At 48.3% G+C, this 23,372-nt stretch overlaps 9 protein-coding genes across 9 annotated transcripts; 4 read left to right on the top strand and 5 right to left on the bottom strand.

Annotated features, from left to right (window-relative positions):
• Positions 1-159: 159 nt before the first annotated feature.
• On the bottom strand, positions 160-612 carry FIESC28_02490 (uncharacterized protein; the record flags this gene model as incomplete). The annotated part of the gene is made up of 1 exon (XM_031156639.1): positions 160-612. The coding sequence occupies one exon, from the start codon at positions 610-612 to the stop codon at positions 160-162; it is 453 nt and encodes a 150-aa protein (XP_031019308.1).
• A 1,134-nt stretch (positions 613-1,746) lies between these two features.
• On the top strand, positions 1,747-2,439 carry FIESC28_02489 (uncharacterized protein; the record flags this gene model as incomplete). Its single annotated transcript, XM_031156638.1, has 2 exons — positions 1,747-1,875; positions 1,930-2,439. The coding sequence occupies 2 exons, from the start codon at positions 1,747-1,749 to the stop codon at positions 2,437-2,439; spliced, it is 639 nt and encodes a 212-aa protein (XP_031019307.1).
• Positions 2,440-3,446: 1,007 nt separating this feature from the next.
• On the top strand, positions 3,447-4,240 carry FIESC28_02488 (uncharacterized protein; the record flags this gene model as incomplete). The annotated part of the gene is made up of 3 exons (XM_031156637.1): positions 3,447-3,645; positions 3,697-4,088; positions 4,136-4,240. The coding sequence occupies 3 exons, from the start codon at positions 3,447-3,449 to the stop codon at positions 4,238-4,240; spliced, it is 696 nt and encodes a 231-aa protein (XP_031019306.1).
• Positions 4,241-4,902: 662 nt separating this feature from the next.
• FIESC28_02487 (uncharacterized protein) lies at positions 4,903-5,787 on the bottom strand (the record flags this gene model as incomplete). The annotated part of the gene is made up of 3 exons (XM_031156636.1): positions 4,903-4,912; positions 4,962-5,500; positions 5,560-5,787. The coding sequence occupies 3 exons, from the start codon at positions 5,785-5,787 to the stop codon at positions 4,903-4,905; spliced, it is 777 nt and encodes a 258-aa protein (XP_031019305.1).
• Positions 5,788-6,532: 745 nt separating this feature from the next.
• FIESC28_02486 (uncharacterized protein) lies at positions 6,533-8,028 on the top strand (the record flags this gene model as incomplete). The annotated part of the gene is made up of 2 exons (XM_031156635.1): positions 6,533-6,751; positions 6,802-8,028. 2 exons carry the CDS (start codon positions 6,533-6,535, stop codon positions 8,026-8,028), a joined length of 1,446 nt encoding a protein of 481 aa, XP_031019304.1.
• Positions 8,029-9,442: 1,414 nt separating this feature from the next.
• On the bottom strand, positions 9,443-10,618 carry FIESC28_02485 (uncharacterized protein; the record flags this gene model as incomplete). The annotated part of the gene is made up of 4 exons (XM_031156634.1): positions 9,443-10,150; positions 10,199-10,248; positions 10,303-10,532; positions 10,587-10,618. 4 exons carry the CDS (start codon positions 10,616-10,618, stop codon positions 9,443-9,445), a joined length of 1,020 nt encoding a protein of 339 aa, XP_031019303.1.
• Positions 10,619-12,140: 1,522 nt separating this feature from the next.
• Positions 12,141-14,207, bottom strand: FIESC28_02484 (uncharacterized protein; the record flags this gene model as incomplete). Its single annotated transcript, XM_031156633.1, has 1 exon — positions 12,141-14,207. One exon carries the CDS (start codon positions 14,205-14,207, stop codon positions 12,141-12,143), a length of 2,067 nt encoding a protein of 688 aa, XP_031019302.1.
• Positions 14,208-19,339: 5,132 nt separating this feature from the next.
• On the top strand, positions 19,340-20,850 carry FIESC28_02483 (uncharacterized protein; the record flags this gene model as incomplete). Its single annotated transcript, XM_031156632.1, has 5 exons — positions 19,340-19,438; positions 19,502-19,856; positions 19,903-20,356; positions 20,404-20,471; positions 20,516-20,850. 5 exons carry the CDS (start codon positions 19,340-19,342, stop codon positions 20,848-20,850), a joined length of 1,311 nt encoding a protein of 436 aa, XP_031019301.1.
• A 334-nt stretch (positions 20,851-21,184) lies between these two features.
• FIESC28_02482 (uncharacterized protein) lies at positions 21,185-22,042 on the bottom strand (the record flags this gene model as incomplete). Its single annotated transcript, XM_031156631.1, has 2 exons — positions 21,185-21,665; positions 21,723-22,042. 2 exons carry the CDS (start codon positions 22,040-22,042, stop codon positions 21,185-21,187), a joined length of 801 nt encoding a protein of 266 aa, XP_031019300.1.
• Positions 22,043-23,372: the final 1,330 nt, after the last annotated feature.

Here is a 23,372-nt window from a genome sequence, read left to right as displayed (position 1 = left end):
AGCCTCTGATTGGCTTGTTCGCTCAGTATACCACTGCTGTGATCTCAAACGAACCGCGGAGACGACTAAAATCTGTGCTTAGAAATCTACAATTTGTCTCAACTGATCACTTTTTCTGGCTTAGAAATCCATAGCGATGTGTTCAATATGAAGACCCTTTTATTCATGCCGTCCACTTTCTATACCCTTGCGCATATCATAATCTTTGAGCCGCTCGTTAATCTCATTCGCTACGGCTTGAATCTTTTCATTCTCAGCTTCCAATCTTCCCCCATAGTCCAAAGTCCCTAGTAGTACAACACGAAGGATGTAATGCAGTAGGGTTAAAAAGAGGTCGTTGACACTTCTTGTTTCTTCAGCCTCGATACCATTGTACCATTCTTCTAGTAAATCATGAAGACGCTGTCGCTCCTCAAGTAGTTGCCTAGCTTCACGCTCTGATTTGACAAACGACACGTTGTCAAGAAGCTGAATAGCGGAGTCTTCGATTCTTCTGATCCCAGTTCGCCTGTTCGGCGCAATCTTCCGATCAGCAGAGACCTCAGCGGGAGGCGTCATCATCGCGACCTCAGCAGTAGGTTGTTCCGTAAACTTGCAAGGCGCAGCAAGCATTTTGATTATAAAGACATCCAAAGATGGCAAATCCTTGTGCTTCGCCGGCATCAACACACTCCGGACCAAATATGGCCTCACACGGTATTCTCTCATAATATCCAACCCACGAACAATATGCATTCCCATAGCAGAGAAATTTCCCCGAACTTGCTCAACACTTATCAACACTTGACAACAAAGCAACGCCGACTTCAAAGTCTCGGGGCTTGGTGATGATAGATTTGATGCAAGACCTGATAACGCTTTGCTGTATTGTTGAAGACCATAATTATAGCTCAACGTCTGCTGTTCAGGGTCATCACCTGTTTCAAGATCTTCCCGTAGAGTCCGCAGACATAGAAGAGCATGACGGATCGATGAATCGTTTAGACTTGCTTGGAGGACTTGTTCGGCTTCTTGGGTACAGCTGACGTCCACGTTGAAGATTGTTTTGGTGGAGAAGTACCGGTTTAGGGATGTAGCATCTAGCGGAGCTGACTCTGGAGAGACCCTTGCCTTGGCGTCGCTTCGGGGAGCTGGACTGGCGAAAGATCTGAAGACCGATTCATACCCATCGCAAGTCCGACCCGTCTTGACACATTTCTGACAAAAAGGCTTAGCTTCATCACATTTGATCTTGCGGATCCTATCAAGTCAGCATAACCCTTTCACCACTAGCGCCTCAACTCACCTGCACGTCGCGCATCCCGTCTTGGTCTTTCTCCCACCCGCGCTCTGTTTCCGCATCACTATGTTTGAGAATGATGAAAAAGGGGACCTGAGCCAACAGACGAATGAAAGGTGAGAGTTTAGAAGGATTCAGGATGGATCGTGGTGGATATGATCGCCAGGTAAGCACTAACCCGATTAGGTTGAGGGAGCGAGCGGGCAAATGGTGGTTCATGGTTTGTGCCTAAACACCATGACAAATTCACGAAGGATTATGGAGCTCGCGTTTGAAATGGACTATGGAAAACTTTGAAAGACCGGTAATACGCGAGCGCGAAGTCGGAATATGCGGATTAGTGAACTTGAAAATATTTTCCTCATATAAAGTATCGCGAACTGATTGCTTTCTTAGGTCTCATCATCAATCATCTCTCTTCCATGTCATTTCCAAGATCTTTCTCAAGACTCATTAATACTTCCAAAATGCCTGCCTTTACTCTCTATGGCGCTCGTGGCTCCACCAACACTGATAGAGTCCGTTTGACCCTTGCAGAAGGTGGTTTCAACGATTATGAGTTTGTCTTACTTGACCTTGCAAAGGGCGAACAGAAGGTACCTCACCCAAGCATCTCTACTCAAATATTGCATACCTAACATAAACTGTAGTCAAAAGATCACTTCACTCGCCACCCGTGGGGCAAAGTCCCAGCAGTCACATTCCCCGATGGCTTCACCCTTTATGAATCTCGTGCAATCTGCACCTACCTTACCCGAAAATACTCCTTCCCCCTCCTCCCCTCACCAACAGACCTTGAAGCCTGCGCGCTTTTCGACCAAGCTCAATCTGTCGAAACACAGTACTTTGCAGAGCCTGCCGGCCGAATCGCCTTTGAGAAGTTCGCCAAGAAGTTCATCGGTATACCAGCTGATGAAAAGGTTGTGTCTGATTCGTTGAAAGCTGTGGAGGCGTTCTTTGATGTAGCGGAGAAGATGCTGGGAGGGAGAAAGTATATGGCTGGTGATGAGTTTACGCTTGTGGATTTGTATTATGTTCCGCTTGTTAAGAGGTTGTTTGTTTGTGGGTTTGGGGATGTTGTTACTGAGAGGAAGAATGTGGGGGAGTGGTGGGAGAGGGTTAGTGGAAGGCCTGCCGTGAAGGAGGTTATAGATGGATGATCGTCACAGCGATTATAGAAAGCATGGAGGGTCAGAACTCTACGTAGCTATTTGCCTTTTACTTCCTGTTTTACCACAATAGACTAAAGTCTCTAAGATCTAATTGACTTTTTGAAAGTCTGGTTTGAGATCAGCTCTGCAACTGCCTCCAGTAGTCAGAAGAGTCATTCTGGGGATCCTGGCAGCGACGTGATATGATAACATATACACCGCTGATGAAAACAACCGTTTACAATGAAGTAGTTGCGGTGTGATCATGATATCCTGGCAAATCATGTTGCCAAGACCGCCAAGCCCTTGTCCAGAAATTACTTCATGCGACATCACGCCAAATTACATGTCATCCAAAGCGACTGCACTTTTCCGAAGTCTTCATGATCGTTCATGGTCGGAAATGCATCTAATAGGACTTGATACTGATCACATTCAGTATATGAGACAGACTTTTGAGAATACGAGGAAGATTGCTGATTCAAAATGTCGTCAAAAGCCGATGTACCGTCCGAGTTCCGCGATTCGGGTAAAGTGCATGCATACATAATGAAGAACCACAGTCCTTCATCCCGTGTCAACAAGCGCACCTATCTCCATTAAATACAGTAAAAGCAACCAATAATCCGCTCCAATTAGCCACGACCTTCCCGATCAAGAAATCGGAGCTCGGAGCATTATAAGCATAAAGACAAGCGTCACCCGCAAGTCCACAATTATTTCCACGAATAATGGCTACTCACTGACACATTTGGTCTTGGATACTACATTCACAGGATATCTTACTGGAGGGATTTCTGGTAAGCCTTGGGGATGAATACCACCCCAAAGTTTAACGTCGTTGTTCAGAGATAATTGGAGAGTTCAGCCTTGGCAGGCAGGGTAGAGATCTAGAGCCACGGGCCAAGCCTTATGGAACTTTCAAATGGTGGTCAATGAAGATCATAAAAGGCCGGTTATTTCCCTTATGAATCCACTTTGAAGTTTCAGACTCAACTGGCATTTCAACATTCACCATGCACTTCTCAACTCTCGCCACTGTTCTAGCTACCGTCCCATCGACGCTTGCCTGCCTAGGCTACAGCGGCGGTCTTCCCAAGCACACCGGCACAAAGACTCTCAATGCGCCTCAGTACATTCCTCGCGGAACTACCTTTGATGCTGGCTGGGTAAAGTACGATCGCGGCGTCGCATGCACTGGCCAATCCGAAGGCGGTGAGTCTCCTCGGCCTCTTAGTCTTTAAACACCCACTAATAAAATCTCAGGCGAGAAAGACACAGTCTTCGTCCTTGAAGACGGCGCTAAGCTCCGTAACGTCATCATCGGCGCCAACCAACGCGAAGGCGTCTACTGCAAGGGCTCCTGCACACTCGAATTCGTCTGGTTCGAAGATGTCTGCGAAGACGCCATCTCAATTAAGGGCGGCGGCACAGCCAACATCATCGGTGGAGGCGCATTCAAAGCTGCAGACAAAATCATCCAGCACAACGGCTGTGGCCATGTGAATATTGTTAACTTCTACGCCAAGGACTATGGAAAGGTTTACCGATCTTGTGGAAACTGCAGTAACAACTGCAAGAGGAGTGTGCACATGGAGGGAACGACTGCTGTTAATGGTGGGGAGCTTATGGGCATTAACCTCAACTACGGTGACAAGGTGAGTTATCTGATGATGAGAGATGTGAAGGTTGCTAATTTTTGTAGGCTACTTACAGCAACAACTGCTACCCCAAGGTTCAGTGCCAGGGATACCAGGGTTGTGACAAGAAGAACGGTGCTTGTGAGCCCAAGAAGACCAACACTTGCTAAGCGACTACCTTGTCTCTTACAACGCTTGATTGGTATCTTTCCAAGTATCTAGGGCATGCTTGAGGCGGATGTGCTATGATTCGATGTGACGGGGATTCTATTCAATGTATATATGTCGGTAGAGTATGTCTCTGCCGGTCGCTGCTTACGTCGGTACATAACCAATCTATGATTACACGCGTTTGCCCACAGAATCTTCACCTTGAGGTTGCTTCCATGTGAAATTTTGTTTTATTGACAACTAAAACTCAGTGGAACGTGCTATTTGACGCTTTATAAGGATCATGCAAAGACCGACTATCCACTTCGACCTGACTTTCTACTATGATATGTCTTGCGCTCGAGTCATCATCGAGTCGATCCCAGTTTCCCTTCCCCGATACTTGAGAGCGCGTATGCCCACCAGGGCTAAGTGGATGGAGTGGCGTTGAACCATTATATGGTAGTTTCTGTCATGTTGTCAGTACTATCCGAGATGAATATGGGGAGGAGCAACTCACTGGCTTAGGTGTCCCCTTTGAACGGTTCATAGATCTAGTCAAGCAGCCACCGAATACCTTGAGCGATGGCAACGAGCACGCAATGATTGCCAGACTAGATTCTAGGACAGACCATAGAAGAAGTCTACCTTGGGCAACTAAGCACTATTAGTAACATCTCAGTCACAGACCGCTTCAACTCACCATAGTGATCATCAGGATATTTTCGTATATCAATATACCTGTACGAAATGATCCTCATAAGAGCAGCAATACTCGCCAAAACACCCAACCCCAGAACCGCCACAACAGCAACCTTACTCCTCCTCGTCATCTGCAACTTCCACACCACAAAGAAAGGCGTAGTAGCACAAGCCCAATCACTCGCCACCTGCGCCGCCGTACCCACGTAACTCAGATTCAAGAACCCATCCGCAGCTTTACATTCGCCCACCCCCGGATTCCAATATCCTTGGAATGGAACACAGTTGACGAAGAACCAGACCACACAGATACAGCTTGTTATGGCCATTATGCTCATGATTGTGTACATTATGTACTTGTACCGATGTTCGACGCAGATGTAGAGGATTGTTACTGCGATGGCGAATTTTGTTAGGGTGGAGGAGGCGTAGTAGATTAGTTCGTAGAGAATGAGGTATTCCATGCCGCGGACTGTGAGGAAGTTGCGGTTCGGGTGGGTGTCGAGGGTTTTGTCGGTTGCGCCGATGCCGTAGTGGACTGATAGGACGCCTAGAACGCTCGCTGGGATGTATGGGAGCTGGATGATGTTAGTTGTGTTTCTTGGCGATGATAATAGGTAATGGAGACTGGACTTACAAACCCAATCACTGCCAAATAATCATTCAACCTCCATTTCTGATCATTCTTGACCCTGAACGTCCTCACATAAGCTCTCAAACACACGACAGCCGTACAAATAATGCCGAATGTATAGATAAGAAGCTCGCAAACGGCGCCTAAGCCAGAAGGCTGTATCGGAAGGTGGGCATAGGCAATCTTGGCGATTTCCTCACCCGTGAGGCCATCCAAAGACTTGACAGCCATTGCGCAACGATATCCAAAAGCAAAAACAAACTGGGTTCACAGGACTGCACCGACTATATGGTTCACGTAGGTGATAGGCGAGAGGGACGTGGGGTGTTTTCGAGGGACTCAAACGCCGAGGTGGTATCCGGACTGGGGATATCACAGTTGAATGCTGCCTTACTGGAACAAAGGATCAACCTTAGCCTCGGATTGTGAAATGAGAATTTTTGTATCGTGTATCGTTATCATTGAGGAAAAAAAAAACAATAGCATTTTAGCTAGTGATCGATCAGATAGAAAGATTGTCACTTGTCAGTTCTTCATCTGCTGAATCTGCAGCAAATGTGATAACTCGAAAATCGTGCTTGTAGTTTCGTCAACGAAAGCTTGAGAAAGAAGGATCGGGAGTCGAGGAACAATGCAAAGTAGTGGACATTGTTCCACGTTATCTATTACATCACCAACAAAGGTACCTTGAACTGGGAAAGATGGATCACCGGGAAACACTAACAAACACAGGAACCAACAGCATATCAAAAGTCCTTCTAATCAAATTATCAGCTCACGGCGTGGATAAGATACCCTGTTCCCCGGCCGTTGAACCAACGCTGCTCCACTATCTCGGTAACATCGCTTAGATAGGCACTCCATCGAACCAACACAACAATACCGGCAGTGGGTCTTTTCCGAGCTTCCCCTTCCAGACCCTTAAACCTCATCTCCCCACTAAACTGATCCCATAGACCCTTCATGTCTCAAAATCATGTCGTTCCTTGCCAGCCCTGTCGCTCCGGCGCGTATACCCACGGATGAAGTCATTACCTTACATGCCTGGGATGATAGTCCGTTGTATAGAAGGATTGCGCTGTATAATTTGAAGGTATTTGATGATGTGCTTGATCCGGAGAAGTTGAGGGGGAGTTTGGAGAAGTTAGTTGCAGAGAGGACATGGAGAAAGTTGGGTGGACGATTGAGAAAAAAGGTATGTTCCATGCCGTCAAGTCTAGTTGAGAGTCACTGACAGAATTGCAGGACGATGGGTATCTTGAGTACCATATCCCAACGCAATTCAACAAAGAACGACCAGCGATCGCCTTCACTCACGTCAACTTAACCACGATCACAAAAGACGACCATCCAATCGCCTCCCGCCTACCCAAACCATCCTCCTACCCCTCCATAGTAGGCGATCCAGAAGAAACAGTATCTCTAGCCTGCGGTCGCGAATGTCCCACCTCCATCGACGACTATCTTTTTACAGACCGACCATCTTTGGGTCTCCACGTCGTCTCTTTCAAAGATGCGACGCTGGTCACATTACATTGGCTACATCTTGCTTGCGATGCGCTTGGCATGAAAGGCTTGGTAGATGGGTGGGTTTGTGCTATGAAGGGAATTCCCATACCGGAGCAACAGGGCTATGATTATGATCCATTGAAAGAACTTGGACGACATCCTAAGGAAGAGCATAATTTGGCGCATGAGAGGATGGGGACGGTATCGTTGATGAAGTATGTGGCTTGGAATGGATATAGTCTCGCCTTGGGCAAGAAGGAGACGCGTATGGTTTGCATACCGGGTTGGTTCCTAAAGCGACTTCATGCTACTGCTCTGGAGGAACTTGTCGTTGCTGGAGTTAAGAATCCCTACCTCACAGAAAACGACGTCCTTGTGGCCTGGTGGACACGCATCGCCCTATCCCATCTCCCTTCAGATTCCGATCGTCCAGTAACCATCCAAATCGGCATGTCCCTCCGCAAATCCCTCTCCAAAGACCTCCTCGACCCTGACAAACCCTTCATCTCCAACTGTTTCGGCTTCACAAACCTCCTCCTCCCCGCAAACACCATAAAACAGAACCCAACCAGCAAAACAGCCTTTCAACTCCGAACAGCACTTAATGAGCAAAGAACACGCGAGCAGGTAGAAGCATACCAAGCTATGGTCCTAGACTCCATCGCGCCTCTACCCGTATTCTTCGGCAATGGGAACACGTATCAGATTTCGTATACGAATTGGACGAAAGCTGGTTTGTTTCAAGCAGATTTTAGTGCTGTGACTGTGAAAGAGAGGAGTGAGCCGTTGTATGCTTCGTATATTGGGCATTGTCAGGTTCCGTTCAAGTTTCCGGAGGGGTTTGTTGTTGTTGGGAAGGATGTTAAGGAGAATACTTGGCTTTGTGCGTATCGGGTTGCGGGGTTGTGGGAGAGGGTTGAGAAAGAGTTGAAGTCTTTGAAAGATCTTGAGGAGATGAAATGAGTCAGTTTTACCAAGACAAGGATGAGGTAGTGGTTTGGACAATTCCACGTGCCAGTATCAAATAGATAGGCCTCACTTGCATGACATGTTTCGACTTCAGGTCACTGTTACAACGCGTCCAGGCGACAAAGCTCGTTTCGCTCAAACATAGATATTATTCTTCTATGCCTATCGGGTTCATTATTGCCTAAAATGGCTTTCAGAATGTCACTCATCCTCGAGATGATAAGATTGTGACTACGGGTACTTGTCATGTTGGTGGTAAGAAGAACAGGAGACCACAAGAACATCATCAAGGGAAGCCATTTTATACCTGATTAGGAGCTAACATTAGTGTATGGTATGACAGAATCTTGTGCACGTGAGTCGTAGTCCTACAGTTAACTCCAGTGCGGTGGATTGTCTTGATTCAGCCAGTTCATCCTAACTGCCTTGGTAGACACTCTAACAGATGACCATCAGATACGCTTCTCCTAACTTTCTGCAAGACATGTAGCACTTCCAGCTGATTACCAACGGTAGAATATAGCACGGCTGGTTGTGTTCAAGTACTTAGTTTCCATACTTAGTTTCCAGTACTCATCCATTACGCTGTAATAAAACTCAATGCACCACGTCTGGCCACCAGGGCCTTCCTCCAAGCGTCTCATGTAATTCGGTGTTGCTTTACATTAAAGTACTCATTTCTTCTTCGTTGACACTAAAGTTGAATCGTGTCAGATCCGTAGACAATCGCTAGCCCTTTTCCAGAAGTGCAAACTCAGAACAGGGAAAAGGATGATATGCAAACATCGAAGTCATGGTGGTTTGTGTGTGTACTCCGTTTGTCGGAGACGTCAACTGCAGATAAACCGAGTGTGTTGTGTTCTCATGAAGTGTAGTTTTGTACTAATCCGCTGTCGTTTGAGGTGCTCGTGGCCACATGATCGAGGGTTATAAAGGATCAGGAAAGTTTTATGCCGGGCTATGGGCCATTCGACCTGGATTGCAAAGTAGATGGACAGCTCAGTACCCCTCAATGTCCTCACTAACCACGCTCTTGAAAATTGGAAGACTCTTACGGCCGAGGGGATTCCATTGACTGCTCTGCATTAGGTAGTCTGTCTGGGATGCACTCCTTTCTTCCGTCCATAATAGTAGGTATATACCCCGTTGCCCTTCAGAAGATCAATAGCATAAGGTCGCACAGCTTGCATGCATAGCTACCCCCCAAAACATTCCAAAGGATCAATTATTGACCGTTCCACCTTTACCACAATACCCCCTTCCAATTCCCCATTTCTCATCATCCTTCTCGATCAGTGAAGTTGATTCCCTGTTTCGGACCTTTAGATCCGTATCACCCGATCTTTCAGCCGTTGTCAAAGCATCTCGTCGGCTGGGGGGTGCATGTCTTGAATTCTGGACGCTTTCTTTACTGGACGGCACAGTATTGGCCTAACTGCGAGACGAATGTCGTTGTCTCAACTCGACCGCCATCATCTACGGGTTCAGCATCAGTGGTAGCGGTGCTGCTGGCTTCAGCATCTGGGCTGTGATATCCCGCGAATTGGATTCCGTTGGGGCCCGGAACATTGCCGACCCAGTTATGTTGCTGGCGTCGATCGACCAAGTAGTAGAATAGGAGGATGGCCCGGTGGAGGTCCTCCATGAAGAACAAACCGGCGACAACTTGGTCCGTACCTCCTCCAATAAACTCAGGAGTGGGGAATCGATGTTCGTACTGAGTCATGTCGCGAGAATAGACACGATCAGGACGCCAGTCCTGGGAAGCAAACAACAACAGCTGAACAGCATGCACTAGCACAAAAGCTTCGGGGTGCACCTCCCTCTTCTCGTTCTGAAAGATATCCCTGCGTACGTGACGGAAATGCCAGTTTCTCGCAGGGATAAAGGTTGGCTTGGGGCAATAGCTCACCACCTGGTCGACGAAGGAGCGAATTGCTTGATTTTCGTGGTAGGCCTTGAGCAACTCGAGGGGACTGGGCTTGTCGAATGCGTCAGTGAAGTCGTACTGACCGACCCGACCTCTGTATCGCGGTCCGCCAGGGTTGTAGAAGTCATTTCGTTGGATGAACTTCTGGAAAGTTGAAACGTCTCCTGTCGCTCCTCTCTGGTGTTCCTAGACCAAAGAAAGGCGCTCATGGCCTGACAGGACTCCGATACCAACCCCGACTGGGTCGGAGGCAATAAATGCCGCTTCATGGACAATGTCGGGGACTGGATCATAAGAGTCAGTAACAACGTCGTATGGAAGGATTATGTATCATTTACCGATCATGTCGACGTAGGCAGTCAGCTCTTGGGTATCTCTGAAACCGCAGTACTGAGCCAGATATGCCGAGTCACCCTCAGCGGACCATGTATGATTGACCATCACGCCTAGGCCCCTTTGTTCCTTCAGTTCGTCTGAGCTCTCATCAACAGAGGCAGTTTGACCATGGTGAAAAGGCGTGAAAGTGGTGTGTTGCCCATATAGCCCGGGCAAGACTTGACCGTTGTATCTTTGGTCAATGTCGAAGAGGCGTACGACGCCCCAAAAGTCTCTGTGACCCTACTCAGGGTCTTTGATCTCAACCTGCTGATTCATTGTGTTGAAGGTGATTTGAGTCGAGACAGCTGACAATAATCCGGAACGCGAGCGGTTGAAAACCCTTTCCGATCGGTACCGTTCGGGATTATGGTATTGGAGGTTTCCACAATAAAGCTTTGTCACAATCCGGATCTCGAGCGCTCGAAAATCGTAGATATCAAGGTCTCAGCAATCGAGGAGAGACTGATGATGATGATGAAGGAAGAGGAAAAGAAGAGAAGGGATCAGGAGGGAGGAAGAGAGGTTTATATAGTCGAATTTGGACCATGCCGTAGCCCTAAGCCCCGAGCCCTCGAATGCACACACGGATAGAAGGAATAATCAATTAGCTTGTGTCAATATTATTATTGTCTTGATGAGGGCGTCGCGATGTGGTTGGCGAGTGAGTTGTGGTGTTGAGGCTGATGTTGATGTTGATGTGGCGGGGCATGATAAGTGGGGAGTGACTGAGTCCAATACCATGATAGCGTTGAAAGGATATGACATAAAATTTGATTATGTAAGATATATGTCAATGAGAAATAAGGGGGCAATGTTAAGAGGAGAGGTAGTCAAGTTCTTGTATGGTTAAGTATGGTAGCTAGCGTGGGTGTGTTGAGAGACTATAACTGGAAGTACCTATCCTGAAGATAAGATACGTAGGGACTATGATCGTTGTGATGTTTACTAATCTGTGAGAAAGGTATAACACATCTGTACTGATGGTGAGATGGTGAGAAAATGAAGGTTTATCAGAAAGGATAACTGTCGAATGACAGTTCGTGTGATGTTTTACTAAGTACGCATTGCGGGCATCTTTATCACCAGATGTGTCACAAGCAAACCACGAGTAGTGAGAAAGTGAACCAAAGTGCCCACAGTAGAAGACCCATTCAAGATCCGCAACTGATTATGCTTACAAAGCGAACTCCGAGGGATAAACCATCACATCGTAATGGTACTAGTATGTTAGGGAAGGTTAATATCTGTGGTTATTTACTTCTGTTGATTTGAACTGTACGACTTGATAACTGACCTTTAAAAACCTTAAATAGGGGCAGGGAAAAGAGAGAAGGAAAAAAGGCTCCGTGTAAGCGGAGGAAGTGAGGGAATTTGTTGAGAGTGTAAGTGTTTTCGGACTAACACATATCAAGTCTAGGTAGTTGACGGAAGCTTTGCCCCGTTCAGTATATCAGAGTCAATGGCATTTCTTTACCACAAGCCCGATCAGGATAATAAGCAATCACTTGCAACTTAACCACGAGCACGAGAAATAGCAGTCGCTTTATTAGACAACATGTCTTCAGCATCATCATTCATCACGAAGCAGAAGAAGCAAGCAAAAGAGAGCATCAAATGTGTGTAAGATACGGTGTCTTATTAATCTAAGAAATTATTTATCTAGAAGGTAATAAATAGGTGCAGGTAATAGGTGCATATCAAGATGATACACAGCGTATATATAAGTTTCCCCAATCCGTCATATACTCGTTTGCTCCGTACCGAGCAGTTGAATTAAAAAAGAATTTGTTGTTGGTATTTACAGGAAGAAAGCGACAATACCAGCAGCGAAGACAGCAGCCGAGATGCTACCGCCAACACGTCCAGCAGAGTTGATAACCTCAACAGGCTCGGAGGGAGTAGCAGCAGGAGGAGCAGGGTAAGTCTCAGCGGGCTTGGAAGGAGCAGGGACAACGGGAGCAGTCTCGGCAGGCTTGGTGGGAGCGGGAGGAGCGGGGTACTCAGGCTTCTCAGGCTCCTGGGGCTTCTCGGGCTGGGCAGGGTGCTCAGGCTCTTGGGGCTTCTCGGGTTGCTGAGGCTGCTCGGGCTTCTCGGGCTGCTCGGGCTGAGGAGGAGTGGGGTAGGTAGGGTGAGTCTCCTTAGGAGGCTGAGGAACAGGCTTGGTCTCCTTGGGAGGCTGGGGCTGCTCAGGGTGCTCGGGCTGCTCGGGCTGGTGAGGCTTCTCAGGCTCCTCGGGCTTGCCAGGGTGCTCAGGCTGAGTAGGCTTGCTGGGAACGGGAACGGGGACAGGGTATGTCTCCTTAGGAGGCTGAGGCTTAGGAGGAGTCCAGGTGCCGTTGCCAGGGTGAGGAGGCTGAACAACAGGGTGAGTCTCCTTGGGGGGCTGGACAACAGAGTGAGTCTCAGTCACAGGGCAGATGGTGGTGCCAACAACGTGAGTCTCGGTGGTGGTGTGAGGCTTCTCAGGGCAGTCAACAACATCAGGAGGGCACTTAGTGACAGTGGTGACCTTGGTGGTGTAGATGGTTGAGGTGGTCATGTGAGTGGTGGTCATCTGCTCAGGCTTGGTGTAGCTGGGCATGGTCTCGACGTTGGTGGGCTTGGTGGGGTGCTCCTCAGTGACAGGGCAGACCGTGGTGCCAACAATGTGAGTCTTGGTGGTGACGTGAGGCTTCTCGGGGCAGTCGGTAACCTCAGGAGGACACTTGGTGACAGTGTAGACATCAGTGGTGTAGATGGTGGAGGTGGTCATCTCAGTGGTCTCGTGTTGAGCAGGCTTGGTGTAGCTGGGCATGGTCTCGACATTGGTGGGCTTGTCGGGGTGCTCCTCGGTGACGGGGCAGACGGTGGTGCCGACGACGATGGTCTCAGTGGTGACATGAGGCTTCTCAGGGCAGTCGGTAACCTCAGGAGGGCACTTAGTGACGGTGTACACACCGGTGGTGTAGATGGTAGAGGTAGTCATCTCAGTGGTTCCGGGGTAACCAGGCTTGGTGTACGAAGGCTTGGTGTAGATGGGCTTCGTGTGGCTGGGCTTGGTAGCGGAAGGAGGAGGGTAAGGAGCCTCGTGTCCCTCAGTGGTGGTCTCCTCGGGAGGAGGGTACTCGCTGGTAGACTCAGCAGGAGGAGTGTAGTCGCTGGTGGTCTCCTCAGGTGGAGGGTAAACCTCAGTGGTGGTGTCCTTGGGAGGAGCATACTCGGTGGTAGTACCCTTGGGAGGAGGGACCTCAGTGGTGTCCTGGGGAGGAGGGTAGACCTGAGTAGTAGTATCCTTGGGAGGAGCGTACTCGGTGGTTACGCCGCCAGGAGGAGGGTAGACCTCAGTGGGCTGAGTCTCGTGAGGAGGAGGGACCTCAGTGGTATCCTCGGGAGGAGGGTGCTCACCTCCGGGAGGTCCAGGAGGAGGGTATTCACCACTAGGCTCGGTAGGCTTAGGAGGGTGAGGCTTGTCACCACCGGGAGGTCCGGGGGGAGGGTACTCGCCGCCGTGTCCGGGCTCAGTGGGCTTGGGAGGGTGCTCACCACCGGGAGGTCCAGGGGGAGGGTATTCACCGCTGGGCTCGGTAGGCTTAGGAGGGTGAGGCTTATCACCACCGGGAGGAGGGTACTCGCCACCGGGAGGAGGATGAGGCTTGTCGCCGCCAGGAGGACCGGGAGGAGGGTACTCGCCGGAGGGCTTGCTGGGCTCCGGGGGAGGGTACTGGTTGCTGGGAGGAGGGTAAGCTCCGTGAGCGGGCTCGGTAGGCTTGGGCTCCGGGACGGAGGGAACGGGCTCCTCCTGGCCGGGAAGAGGGTAGTGCCTCTTCTCGACGGCAGCGGCGTTAGCAACGGCAACGGCCGCGCTGAGAATAACAAGACCACGCATATTGTATTAGGTAAAGTTTAACGAGTGCTATAAAACGAGTGAAGACTGGTTAAACGAAAGGTGGGTGAGGAAAGGGAAGCAAACCAGAAAATGGGGAGATTGGGGAAAGGATTCTTATACATGCTGTCCCTCCTTCCTTTTCCATGTACCCCAAGAGATCTTATCATCTCCTTGGCTCGTCTGTCGGCCCAACTCCGCTCAGTCCCGGGTGTGAAATACGGGTTGGTCTCCATAGGTATCCTGGTAACGTGATGTCATCCTTGTCAAGTTGTCAACAAGGGGGCTGAGGTTGGCGGGTGCAGTTCGAGTGGATATTGAGGACAAGACGAAAAGGGACTCCATAATAACCATGTCGAGAATCACGATGTTGCAACATTTCGGATGTGACGGCGAGTCGAGATCCTGGTTCCTGGACACATCGTGTTCGTCTAATACGGTTAATTAAGACCCAAAAGCGGTTGCTTCTAGAGCCTCCGCCATTGGTCAACTTCCCACTCGTAACGGTTTTATTTTAGGTCGCCTTAATTAAAACGCCACTACCAATTGTAACCTCTGCGGTCCAGGAACCGTATAGCTAAACCTGCGGGGTAGAAGATAGAGCTAGAAAACCCCTGTCTCCTGCCTTAGACTACCACCATGATCTGACGCCGGCGTTGGTTGGATGGGTAAGGAACTTTTTTGCGATCTGCGGGCGACAGAATCCCTTGTCACAATGGCACAATTATATTGGGCGTCTACCAGTTGCTACAGCAAGCTTCGTGGGGCTGGTCTGCCACTTGGCTACATACACGAGGTGGAAAAGTTCCCTGTAGATCTTTACCGGTTGTCCACTAAAATCTCGCGTGCATACCCAGTAAACGTCCTTGGCCAGCAAGATTCTCCTCATTTGTTAGGCATTGCGAGTGACGGTGGAGAAGAAGCAAAAACCAACCGGTGGACATCGGAGTCAGCGAAGCCGTTAACCTTTTATGTGTAATTCCAAGCTTCATCGTAAATGTACCCTTGTTGATTTGGTGATCAAGACCGTATTTGATGTTACTTCCGAGATTGGATCCCTGCTTCGAATCAATCCCACTAAAATGCGCTATACGACGCTGAGTCAACATGGTTACGATGGGACCAGTCCTTTCTTTTCTCAACAGAAGCATCAATTATCATCATGGCATAGTCAGAGGTTTATCATCGTTCGCGAATAAATCTACGTTTGTTGAATATGCCGAGACAACCTTATCGACACGCGGCTTTGAAAAGCTTGAGTCTGTTCCTGCATGGGTCTCCATGTCTCATTGGATGTACTCCTCTTTGCACATGGCATGAGTTGTTCTTCAATTGACTGTGCGACATCCACAAATTGTCCCCAGATAAATGCATGCACTTATTCATTCAATGCGAATTGTCAGGCAAGCCAGAAGCACTGATGACCAGAGTTGAATGCAACCACTCTGCAGATTGAGCATTCATGTGCAGTGGGATAAGACGATAAAAGCACTGAGCCAACAAACAAGCTTCAGGGTAGAATGTAAGCATCGTATCATGGTTAATTGGACGAACACGAGTTTCTCACTGTCCTCGGCCGATATTGCCGAACCCGCGAGCTTGGCCAACGGCTCCACGTATCACCACATCATGACGGGAATCGATCAGAAAATCAAGGATAAAATATGGATCATAAAAACGTCCATTAGTAAACACCAAGCCTCAAGCCAAGATCATCGTTCTTCTGATTGAAAAGTGTACGATTGAGGCTTTTTTGTCGTGGTCGTTGACGTCAAGTTCTTTGGTACATGCAACCAACTCGTGGAATACGAACTCAAATTCTGAGCCTAAGTCGCTTGGTGTAAAGATCAACACGCGGTCCAAGATTTAGTCCGTATAGCAGATGAAAAACAAAACAGCGACCGATTGACGAGCGGTGGTCGATGATTGTGATCAGCTGTACCATGAAAGAAACGAAGTAAACGAAGTAGGGCTGTCTAGCTGTCAAGGTGCAAGCTCGAGCCGCCGTGAGGCTCTCATCATAGCGCCATCTATTTATACCAAACGAGAGAAGGGTCGGGTCAGGTCACATTCACCGTATTCCCATTTCTTTTTAAAATTTAATTCCCATCCCGTGTGTGAATGTCACGTTACCTCCAGAACAGCCGCCAAGGACTGTCTCTCTGCAAACCCCTTTTGCCCAACACCATCACAAACCAAACAGAGAAACTGCTGCTTACTTTTTGCTGTAGAACCACTGTAATTTTCAGTTCTAGCCTTCTAGAGGCAGTAAGAACTGCGATCGACAGGGGCTCGTTTCATGTGGATGGTGGATATCCGCGGCCGGACTCGAAGAGGCTAGTTCTCGTATTTCATCTGTACTATGATGGTTTGGGTTAAAGCGGAATATGCTGAGCCGAGGCTTGATGGGTTAATCGGCCGAGCGTTGACTTACGAAAGCATTTTTGCCTTAATGTGAAGTGAGATGAGATGAGAGTGATCGACATGAGTGAGACTCACTGAGTGAGATATGAGTGAGATGAGACATGGACTTTAGTGAGATTTGACGCTCAGTCAGATGTGAAGATTAGTGAGATTTACTGTGGCTTTGACTGAGATTGAGATAAGCGACGGTATTTCCTCTTATGATTGTCGATAAGATAAGATAAGATAGATGAGTATCTTAACATGACGATTGGATGCCCTTTACATGCTCTCAAGCCGGAGACCGTCTCATTGACTCCAGCGACGCATCGTCATTCTCATTAGACTCGTAGGTCTCACTGATATATCTCTCAAAGCTCTAGTCTGGAGGAAGACTTGAAACCCGTTGGTGACATGAGAAAAGATTTGTTGTTTTTGTGTGCACCCCTTCGTGAATATGCTCGACGGATCTGTTGTCGCTAAGAGCTGGATAGTTATTCATGGATCACATTGATATACTGTGAGATCACGTCAACTCTTGTAATCGAATTCCATTTTTTAATAGACAAGGTCATATGAATTGCGTGATGGATTGTCATCATGGTGTTTATCTTATGTAGGATTGCGTACTGCTTCGTACAAACTCTAGGGTAGTGATCTTGAACATGATGAGAACGCGATGATGTGATAAATGCGATGAGAGACACATGGACCTATTTCATGGCATTACTTCTCATCTGAGATTGAGTCATAGAATCCATCCTATCCGTCTGACTATTTCTCTACAACCTCGCCTTCAGCAAATTCTTTGCCGTACATCTTGACCAGTCCAAGCTTACACGCGAGATATCCTCCGAAACTCTACACTCACGCGCAAACGATCAAGAACCCATCAAGATAGATAGCGTCAAGCTCATACCTCATACTCTAGAAGCTTACTAAATGCGACAAGTCGGTGTTTTCGAGGATATAATATACGCGTCAGACTTGGCGAACCCTGGAGTATTGTCTCCGGCACAAGCCACATTTCTCCAGCGGCCGCTTGCAGGAGCAAACATCCCAGAACCATGGATAGAGGCTGACACATTAAACTTTGTGCGCCTAGTTTTGGCGGGGGTTGTATTTCCTGCAATAACTGTTCTGGCATTCCGAGGTAAGAAACGGCACTTTGCCCTTAAGTTACAACCCACGCAAGGATGTATCTTCAATAGTTCCGCGATTATGCGCACACGTTTCGTTGTATCAACCATCAAGATCGGTTTATGCACATGTCTATTTGTGCTTTTTTGAGTGGCCCAACTATTATCGCGTACACAGCCTACGGTACGCGTATAGGTAAGTAGATCTACCGGTGGCAAGTAGCTGCATATCGTAAAGCTTGAGTATTGCCATTGGAAAAGACCCTGTGGCTGGAAATCAATACATGCCATTCACTACCGCGACGATTTACAATGTGTCTTGGACATAGATCAAGATAGTTATTGGCTCTTGCTGGAACATGAAGCTCCAACATCTTGACGGATCAGGCCTTGTCAGCCACCTGGGTGTTCGGCGAAGTGAATCTACTCCCCAACCGTACTGCCCACGTGGAACACATCCTCACCATGAGCCACAACCCAAATCCACGATTCAACGTGTCACACTCATTCCAACTGAAGTAATCCAGATTCCCTGCAACTATTGCCACGAGCTTGAGGTCTACCACCAACACGACGATCCGGTTTAAATATAGTGTTTGGAGAGAACACAGAACTTGCCAAGCCCATGGTAGCATGTCCCGAAAGCGCGGTTTCGGATCCAGCTGTCAGATCTACATCAAAAGTTTTGCTCAGAAGCTATACGCCACATGATCTGACTCGAGCGGACGTCCCTGAGAGGCTGACTGTAGATGGCCAACCTGAACCTTTCCTCCTCTCATCGCCCCCCAAACCCCAAATCAATGGCGTTAATTATTTCCCAGCGGCCGCGCCAACGGGTTGAAACAGGGTCCAGATCGTCAGCTAGGGCTGAAGCTGGGTGTAGTCCGGAAACAGTTGCTCTGTAACTTTCACGTAGCATTCCAGACGGATCCAATCGCGTCTTTGTATGCTGGCGGATAGCGTTCCGGACCGGTGCGTTGGGGCACTAGCTTCTTGACAGCGGATAAGATGTGGTCAATGTGGTGCCTATAGGGAATAGTGCGCCGCATGAGGATTGGTATATTGAGCTGAACTGGATATGGCATGGGATCTAACGCAGGAACCTAATCTCCAAACCAGATAAATGTTGTTCGTATTTTGTATCCCTGATCGATATCCAGCACATTGGCATATGTTTCAGAGAAAGATTATCGCCATGAGCACTACGGATGAGCAAGAGGGATATATATCTATAATCATCCGTTAACCCGATGATGTCTCAAACCAATCTCGCCTAACCCGCTGTGGCGCATAGGAATGCACTTACATTCCACCACATTCCAACCACGGCACACTCTTAGCCTTGGCAGGGCATACTACCATGTTTTAGGAAGTGCGTTCCTGACGGAGCTGAAGAATTGTTAGCTTTGCTTTTTGTGATCGATCACCTTGTGATGAACTTAGATGCAGCCACTACCGGATATAGCACCAACAAATGTCTCAGCTTGGATGGTGATAAGACCATTCCACGCCCCCCGCTTGTCTTGTCTTTATTTCTCTCGTTTCTTTTATTTCCTTCACTTAACTGTTGATGGAAAGAGCGTTACTTTCAACATGGCGCTTGTGAAGCGTCTCGTCTTTTTGATGGTGCTGGCAAGAGGTGCTGCTGCGCAGAGTCTTGCTTCGGTACTTTCAGATGCACCACAATGTGCTGTACGTCACCACCCACTGCCTGGGACGAATGCGACTATTGAACAATAGCTGATGGGGTTACAGGCCGACTGCTTGATCACGATATTCAGCCAACCTGCTTTTGCGGGGAAGAACCAGAGCGCTATCTGCGACGACAAGCAATTCGCCGATGCGATAGGTGATTGTCTAACGGCGAAATGCACGGTACGACAAACTTTGGATTTTATTAAAATGTCAGCGGCGGTATGCGGAATCGAACCGACGGATAATATCCTCCTATACCGAACGGTTATTCTTACCATGGCTGCGTTTGCTCTTGTGTTCTTTGCTCTGAGGGTGTTGACGACGGTCAAGTTGAAGTTGAGATGGGCTTTGGACGATACTTTGACTGCGGCGTCGTTTATACTTATGATTCCTACCGTGGTACTATTACAGTTCAGTGAGTCATTCTGCGAAGTTGAACCGCCATTTGGCTGACTGGATAGTGATTAAAAACGGCCTTGGACTCGATATATGGTATCTCTCCGACTACGAAATAACAGAAGGCTTCAGGCTCTTCTTCTTCCTCGAACTATGCTACCTGGCAGCCTTAATGCTCGTCAAAGCCGCGATCCTCTGCTTCTTCCTACGAATCTTCCCCGACAACAAATTCCGCATCGTAACAAAATTCACCATAGCTTTCAACGTCCTCACCGGTGTCACGTTCTTTATACTGACATTCTTTCAAACACAACCGTTGAGCTTCTTTTGGGTGGGATGGCAGACGAAGGAGTCGAAACGGGTCATGACGGGAATTATACGACTTACGATGCCCCATGCGGCATTAAATCTGGCGTTAGATGTTTGGATGCTTGTTTTGCCGCTAAGTCAACTCTGGGGCGTTGGATTGAAGTTTAAGAAGAAGTTGGGTGTTATTGCCATGTTTAGCGTTGGTATCTTGTAAGTCAAAATGCTGCTTGGGTCATGACTGTACTAATCATCAACAGCCTCACGATTGTCGCCGCCATTAGAGTCCACGAACTAGTACTCTTTGCAAGTTCACGCGACTTGACAGGTACGTCTCAACCCTCAGTCTAACATTCAATACTGACTATATAGTCATCAACGCTCAAAAGGCCATGATCTGGTCCAGCGTCGAGATTTGCGTGGGCGTCATGGTAGCTTGCATGCCACACATCCGCAATTTAGTCCGCCACATGCGATCCCGACACCGCGAAAAGAAAGGCACCGAAAAAGGACCCGGTAGCGAACAAATATTCGTCGATAGATCGCTTGCGACAATAACAGTAGACGAAGCGACATCGCGACCAGAAAATGATGAGGAGAAGGGTACGAAAGCGTCACGGACGATGACCAGTACAACAGCTGCTGGGACGACGAGTATACATACAGGATCAATTAGTTTTGCAAGCGATGCAGATACACAAGTTTAGCCATAGCATAGCGATTTTATTATTAGATATTAAACTGTTTTGATGTTTTATTCCCGCGTTTGTCGCTATCGAGATGACAGACGGGATCGACCGCACTAAAACTTGGTCAGTGTCGGTAAATTTTCTAGCGCCATCTGATAAACAGTGCACTAAAGAGTCCTGGAGTTTAGTGGTGAAACTACTGCAAAGGAACAGAGGTCCACAGTAGAGAGAAACAAAACAGCTCAGATCACAGTGACAGACAGGGGGAAAAAGAGACATGCAATTGAGGTCATCATGTAATTGTCATTACTATATTATTTTTGGTATCGTAAGGTCATTAAGAGATGCCCATTTATCGGCAGGTGTATCCACCGTCAATGATGAGATCGCTACCAGTAGTGTAGGTAGAAGCATCAGAAAGGAAGTAAACGTAAGCAGCCTTGAGCTCCTTGGCGTCACCGTTGCGACCCATGGGGATCATGCCCTTCCAGAGGTTCTGGGTCTCCTGGTCGACAAAGTCGGAGAGGCCAGTGTCGATGTATCCGGGGGAGATGGAGTTGACACGGGCAAAGTCGCGCCACTCGTTGGCGAGAGAGCGAGCCATGTGGATGCAGCCAGCCTTGGCGACGTTGTAAGAGGTCTGCTCTTGAGGGTAGTTGGCGATGTGGCCGGACATGGAGGAGGTGATAACGAAGGAGCCGTGGCCCTGCTTCTTGAAGACGGCGCCGACGGCCTTGGCGCAGTAGGCTGTGCCGTTGAGGTCGATCTGGATAACGTGGTCCCAGTCGGAGGCAGAGCCGTCGATGACACCAGCGTTGGCAGTAGCACCGGCGCTGTAGAAGTTAGCATCAATCCCAACCGTCAATGGGATACAATTGAAGGGCACTTACTTGGCGACGAAACCGTCAATTCGGCCAAAGTCGTTCATGACCTCACCAACAAATCGCTCAACATCATTGTAGTCGGCAGCGTTAAGCTTGTAAGCCTTGGCCTTGACACCGTACTCCTTGGTGAGCTCCTCGACGTTCTTGTCGGCGCCCTCCTTGCGGGAAGCGTAGGTGATGGCGATGTCGGCGCCCATCTCAGCGGCACCGCGGGCAGCCTCGATGCCCATGCCGCGGGGGCCGGAAGCGCCAGTGACGACGACGACCTTGCCCTTGAGGCTCATGAGGTCGATGAGCTTGTTGGCCTTGGGGATTTCTTGAACCATGTTTGCGGTGTTGGGTATTTTATTTGGTAGGGTGGGAAGATTGATGAGAGATTGTATGAATGAGGAGATGGGAAGAAGGAGGGAGAGGTTAGACTATTTGTACAAAGCCATGGGGTGATAATGCCGAGAGTGTAAAAGCAGCATTGGTACATGCATTGGATGTTGGTGTTTTGGTGGGTGGGATGGATGGGTCCAGTGATGTCATGGAAGTTAAGAGCAGACATGTCCCGAGTCTGTTGTCTACATCGCCGATTGATCCATAATAATTGATGGAGAATTGAGCTGTGACAGTTAAATCTCCAGTCTAACCGTTCAATAATGTCCGGTAGTGAACAAACTCGAATCTTCCAAGGATTGATGCCAGTGCTGATGCCCCTCCAAAGACAGACGCGTCGAGGGGTAATTTGTTGTGTTGTGTTGGGTGAACACACAGTTACACCACATCCGGTGGGAACGAATAAGACATGATCCAACGTTTTTTTCTGTTCTGTTCCTGTTTTGTAATCTACCAATTGGATTACTCTGTAGGTGATTGACTTTTTACATGGCGCGACGTGTGGTTGACTACCTACCTACCGTGCATACAAAACACCACCTTCAGACCAGGCGTGGCGGGGTAATTCAGCTTCACTTCATGGGGGTCACGACTCAATTCTCGATGCGATCGCTGTATCAACGAATATTGTTTACTTTCAATGGGCCATTTCATCATTGATCCATAATACAGTTCTATAATACCTGTGTTTGCTGTGCTGTAACTGACTCTTTCTACAAAATACCACCGAGAAAGTAGCCCCGCGTGTGGATATCATCAAGCGTCATTCTCCCGTCTCTCTTCCTTGCTTAACCGCATCAAACCCCGCAGAACGGCCGGGCTTCACCGCTCCTAAAGAAGTTTAGTTCAACAATTGAGTCTGTGTCTTTACCTTGTTGGACCAGTGAATGAATGGGTGGACGCGTTGCTTGGACGTGTTGGCGCATCAGACGATTTGTTGCTGGGCTGATTGATGGAGGGGTTGGTGATGGATCATCAATCCCGGTCCGACAGAGCTTACCCTGGACAAGACAAATGATGAGTTAATACACTACCAATGCTTACAGAGTCTTGGTAGATATGAGTAATTAATTGACACTGTAAAGTCATCCATCATTAATTAAAGTCATCAGTTAGCAATTGAGAGTCATCAATCGTAACGGCCTACAAACACAAGACAAAGCAGACAAACATCATGGATGCTGCATTCAAGGCGGGGTACAACGGTCATAGTCAATGTCTCAGCCATGTTGAGAATGCACATGCAAATTGATGAGCCAAACAATCTATTCCAGG

This window comes from Fusarium coffeatum (assembly GCF_003316985.1).
Source record: "Fusarium coffeatum strain FIESC_28 chromosome Unknown BRIP53273_contig_54, whole genome shotgun sequence".
NCBI classification, from domain to species: domain Eukaryota; kingdom Fungi; phylum Ascomycota; class Sordariomycetes; order Hypocreales; family Nectriaceae; genus Fusarium; species Fusarium coffeatum.
This window is presented reverse-complemented; position numbering and strand designations above follow the sequence as displayed.